This window comes from Myotis davidii, unplaced genomic scaffold (assembly GCF_000327345.1).
Source record: "Myotis davidii unplaced genomic scaffold, ASM32734v1 scaffold993, whole genome shotgun sequence".
Lineage (NCBI taxonomy): Eukaryota > Metazoa > Chordata > Mammalia > Chiroptera > Vespertilionidae > Myotis > Myotis davidii.
In genome coordinates, this window is record NW_006285483.1 from 1225575 (window position 1) to 1231419 (window position 5845).

General features: G+C 41.0%; 1 protein-coding gene across 1 annotated transcript in view; it reads right to left on the reverse strand.

Moving 5' to 3' along the window:
- Positions 1-5845, reverse strand: part of ACACA (acetyl-CoA carboxylase alpha) — a 229022-nt gene that overhangs the window by 166750 nt on the left and 56427 nt on the right. Inside the window, exons 8-10 of the mRNA XM_015559072.1 lie at positions 4965-5063; positions 2769-2875; positions 436-546 (exon numbers count right to left, since the gene is read on the reverse strand). Of these exons, the coding sequence (XP_015414558.1) occupies positions 436-546; positions 2769-2875; positions 4965-5063 (317 nt within the window). The remainder of the gene's footprint in view (positions 1-435; positions 547-2768; positions 2876-4964; positions 5064-5845) is intronic.

Genomic DNA, 5845 nt, shown 5'->3' on the forward strand with positions numbered 1-5845 from the left:
TGAGGAGGAATCTGGGGTGACAGAGGAGCCACGCTGTCCTGCCCCGCCACCCTGGGTCAGGTCACACACGGGACACCTGGGCGGGCCTGTGGATTGCTACTGCCCGGCCCAGGTGCCCCGGATCCAGTCGCACATGGGACGCCCAGGCGGGCCGGCCAATCCCTGCTGCCCTGCCCAGCTGCCCCAGGTTGGGTTGCAAACGGGATGCCCACCGCCCTGGGTCACAGATAGCAGGCCCAGATGGCAGCAGGGCAGGCGGGATGGCGCTGACCTGCCCTGCCTGCAGTATGCAAATTAGCCACCATCTTTGTTGGTGGTTAATTTGCATATCATGCTGATTAGCCAATGGGAGGCGTAGCAAAAGTACGGTCAATTACCATGTTTGTCTATTATTAGATAGGATGTTAATTCAAACAAAAACAACCTGTACTCTACCTGTCTGAAGAGGTTAGGGAAGTCATCTGCATTATTGACTTTTCTGATCCCCTTTCCTCCTCCTCCTTCTGAGGCCTTGATCATTACTGGATACCCAACTTCCTCTGCTGCCTTTCAGAAGAGAAAGATGGAATAAGAATGATATTAGTAGGGAAAAAGAAATTGGCATATTCTCTCTTTAAGAATGCTATTATTTAATAGCCTATATGTAGTAAAATAGAAAGATCCTGAAGATATACTATTAAGTAAAAGAATAGGACAATATTTGTAATTCTCTTGGTTGAACCAAGAGAAATTGCCTTTATGTTTAAGTGTGATTGCATATGCATTCATATACCCACATATTTTTTAATCCTCACCTGAGGATTTTATTAAATTTTAGAGAAAGAGGAAGGGAGAGAAAGAAACATTGATGTGAGAAACGTTCAATCAGCTAAGGCAAAAAGTTAAGTGGGGGGAAAAGTTACCCAAAGGTTCAAAATAAACAAGTCATTCCTTTATCAAGACATTCCAATCTTTTAGGTTTCGTATAGCAATATCTAAACAGTGTGTCACCAGAAAAAAACACCATTTCAAATTTTAATTTGTGTCCCTAGATTAAGCATGAAAATCTTTCAATCACAGTCTCATCTTTTCTAAAATCCACTTAACTTTATTCACTTCTATTCTTATAAACAGTTAGTTTGATGAACTCAATCACTGAGTTACAAGGTTATGAGTGATCAAAGAGACAACCACAACTACAGAAAAGAGATAAAGGGTAGGATACCCCACATAATGTCAGTACGTAAGAAGGTACCTTTAAAAATATATGCTCTAGGCACAGGTCATACATTTTAAATATGTTAGAAGAATCTTAATGCCATGAGGAAAACATTTATATACAATATTAAGAAAAAAACAAGCACTATTAAAATATATACAGCAAGACTTAATTTTATCAATCATTATGAAAATTTATTAATGAATATTATCATTATGAATCTATGAATAAAAAATGGCTTGAAGAAAATAGTGGTGGTTTTATCATCTTTTATCTGGCTTTTCAAATTTTCTACCAGATAATTTTGTATTTATAATTATCACCAAAAAGAAAAAAGAATTTTAATTGATAAGCACACTAGCCAACTCTTTTGCACATCCACTCTTTTTGCAAATTACAGCAAACGGAATATAGCATTTGCAATTAAATTATAAATACTAATTCTTATTAAGGACATTACAGGATGCTTAATTTAAAATGTAAACAATACAGTAAAATTAGCTGAGCATTCAGTGTTCCTCTTGAATTTATAACATATAAGTCAAACATAGTAGTATGTTTTTCTAAAATACCCTCTTTCTTCATTACCTAGAGGCATACCTGACATTTCCAACTAGTTAAAAAGTGAAAGGGCAACAAACTGGAGAAAACTATAGAGGAAAGAAAGATTATGTTCAAGAAAGAATCTCCTTTTGCTTGAATTCATGTTTCTACATGGATGGACAATAATCACAGAGTAACACTTTTAAGCCTCTCTTGGTTCACTCCCTCACACCTCCCCAAGAGAAAAAGAGTAAATTTACCTGATTGGTCAGTTTGGAGAGAGGAATTGAGCATGCATAGCTCAGCCTCTTTCCCCTTTGGGATCAGTCCACTGCTCAGAACATATATTCTTTGTCAGCTCTGAGTCATACAAGCTGAATGGTAAAAGCTATGTTGTTGTAGAGGGAAGTCTGTGGTACCACCAGTAACTAGTGAGTGACTGTTTAACTGACATTCAACTTACAAATCTGATTGTTGCTACATACTTAAGCCACTTTCACCAACATCTCTCTATTCTTAATATAATAAAGAGCTAATATGCTAATTAGACCAGAAGGCAGAACAACCTTCCAGAATGACCTTCTGGAACAACAGTGGGCAGGGCCGTGGGGTTATGGGGCCGCAGGGCCACAAGGCAGCCGGGACTGTGAGGGCTGAGCCTCTTGCACAAATTTTGTGCATCGGGCCTCTAGTTCTTAATAAAGCTGACATGTTGATCTCTATCTGCCTGGCTTCTTGGTTCTGAACTCAAGCAGGGACAGAAGTGTATTATTGCCCCTCCTCTCCCACACACACACTAACTGATCTGACCACCTAAGAAGTGTTCCAAGTGAGAGAATTGCTTCAAAACTAATTTAGGTTGTTTTTTGTTATATGTAGGTCTCTTCTTCACTCTATAAACTATACCTTCTGATCTTACAAACCTAATGCCATCATGAGTCTATATCATGAACCAGGCTCCAGATCACGATATTTCTGATATAATTGGTCAGTTGAAATACATCACTTCCTAGAGTTAAAAACCTACCTTTAGCCCATCATCTACATCCTTCACATAGCCTTTTTCATAGAGTTCTTGGGGAACATTTAAGATACGTTTTGAAAAATCATTTTCTTGCCAGTCCACATGAAGACCTGCAATAACAACAGTGACTTTATGTAGCTATAAGAACTTCTGTTCTTGTCAATTTCCTGTTATACCTTCTTTAAAATGATCTCACATTGGGGGTAGATGGGAGATAGAAGGATGCCAAAAAACCCTGATCAGTCCTTGAGTTAACGGTATTTACCTATAGCAGGACCTGGCAACTTGGGTTTCCAGTGTAAGCAGGATCTTACACTGGAAAAATCCAGGAGAGCTAACAGGAAGCAACGTATAAAAATACAAGGACATACAAGGAAAAAGAAAGAAAAAAAGCATGTCAGGCTTCTCACAGCAATGCAGCAGGCAAAATACCTTCGATTTGTGTGTTCAGGCCTGCTCCAGGGCCAGAGGTCTGGGAAATAATTCAATCTTTATGAGCCCTTAGAAATGGAAATGGCAGTTTTATTGGCCTCAGCAGAGTCATGATTCCATGCTCCCTGAATGTCCCTGTACTTAGCCACAAGGGGAATGCTATAGCTTCTCCATTCAAACAAGAACAAATTCAACATTTTATTTTAAACTGTTTGACCCAGTAGGTCTGGAGAGGATATTGCAATCCCCTGGAAAGCTAGAGTAACAAGAGTTCAAATCTGTTCAGCCTCAAGACAATGGTCACTCCCATTTGGAAGAGATTTTAGTGTATATCTGCCCCCTGTGCTTGAGTACTAAAAAAGGGGAAGTTCATATTCTTATTAGCTATTATAATTCACACTAGAGGCCCAGAGCATGAAAATTCATGCACTGGAGGCAGGGGTCCCTCAGCCCAACCTGCCCCCTCTTCACAGTCCGGGAGCCCTCAGGGGCGGGAGGCAACCCGGCCATCAGGGGAAGGTGACGCCCCCATCACACCTCTGCTGCTGACACCGCCAGCAGCGCAAGCCTCAACCAGCCCTGGTTACCTGAGCCTCAGGCAGCCCTGGGCGGGGGGCAGCCAACATCCAAGGCTTGCCTGGACCTCAGGCCGGTCCTGGGTGGCTGAGGGGGGGGTCTTGCCACACTGTGTGCCTGCCGCCCCCTCCCCACATCCTCCTCCTCCAGGCTGGGCTGAAAGGACTTTGGGATTCTGGCGGCAGGAGCAAGGAGCGCACTGTGGGCCTGCCACCCCCGGCGGGGCTGAAAGAACTGGGGGACTCTGTGGCGGTGCCCATAGCCACAAGATGGCTATGGGCACCGCCATCTTTGGGATGGTGTGATGGTCAATTTGCATATTCCATCTTTATTAGGTAGGATGGCACTCTTTGAGAAATTTGTCAAGAATAAATCCTTGCCGAAACCGGTTTGGCTCAGTGGATAGAGCATCAGCCTATGGACTGAAGGGTCCCAGGTTCAATTGTGGTCAAGGGCACATGCCAGGGTTGCGGGCTCAATCCCCAATAGGGGGTGTGCAGAAGGCAGCCAATCAATGATTCTCTCTCATCAATGATGTTTCTATCTCTCTCTCCCTCTCCCTTCCTCTCTGAAATCAATAAAAATATTTTAAAAAAAAATCATTTTTAGAAAAATTTTATCCTTCTACATGCCTGGAAGAAAAGTTGACTATTGACCTCATTTTCTATATCAAAGGCAACTGAGGGGTTAAATGGTATTAAACAGGAAAAGCAAATCATCAATACATTGTGGGCTGACATAAAAAACAAAACAAAAAAAAAACCTACTGGCAGGCAAATATTTGAGAGGTGGGTTTGAGTGTTTGTAGTGATCCAGGTCACTTCCCAGGCCAGTTCAAAGGCCTAATTCTGCCTACAAAGTCCATCTCTGTGAAATATTCTAGCCTACCCAGAGATTATCTGAATCCACAGAACTATGAGTTTTCCCAGAGTTTCTCCAAATTAAATCCCAAGATTGCTCAAATACTAGTTTAGCATCTAGTATACCTGATACAAAATTTATATTCCTAAGACATGATAAAATCACAGGTGTATTAATTAAGCGTGGAGATACAAGATACCATTATCAACCTGGATTCTATTTATCAAGTATCCCAACATTTCAAATAAACTTAAGCCCCAAGCCACAGTCCCAAATATCCTATGAATGAGCTTTTTTGCACTTCAAGACACAAACAAGAAAGTTTCTTACCACTGCCACTCCAGGGAAGTGTTGGGATACCTGCAGTTTGTGCCACTATGGAAGATGCAATCTTATCCCCCAAAGCCCACATGGCCTGGCTTGGAGGACCTAAAAAATAAAACAAGAAAAGAGCTTCACTATAACATTTTGGCCTCATTTCTATCACATATATGTCTTCTATGTAATTATTTTTGTATTTTTCTTGTCTCCCCTACATATCATGGAGATCATAAACTTAATTAAGGGGATTACTATGTTTTAACGCATCTTTGTACACTTTATAGACCTTGATGCAGTAAGCTTTTAATACACAATGAGAGCTCCATATACTAAATTCCTGACGAATCTAACACTCATTTTATTATCCTTTATTATTCAACTTTATCAGATTAATAAAGTCTTTTTTTTTAAAACAATATCCCACTTTAAGTTTTGGTGTTCAAGTCTGAAATATATATATTATCCCTTCCTTGGTCTTAGGATAACCAAAAAAGGACGATTTAACTTTAATAGGGTTTACAAAACATAGTCATCATTGTGGAATGTCTCTGAGACAGAGAAATACTTTGAGCCATATAACCTCTATTTCTCTCTCTGCCATAGGCGAGCAGAAAAGACAGAAGACAGAGCTCTCAGGAATCTACACTAATAAAAGAGAAAAATGGTAATTGGCGTATGACACTACCCTTTTCATTGGCTAATCAGGGCTATATGCAAATTAACTGCCAATTAAGATTGGCAGTTAACTGCCAACAAGATGGCAGTTAATTTGCATATGTAGGCACAATGCAGGGAGGCCAAAGGGAAAGCAGGAAGAAGCCCCCTGCCACTGACAGTAATCAGAAACCCAGGGGGGAGCTAAGAGCTGGGGGGCAGGGCAAAGGAGGCCC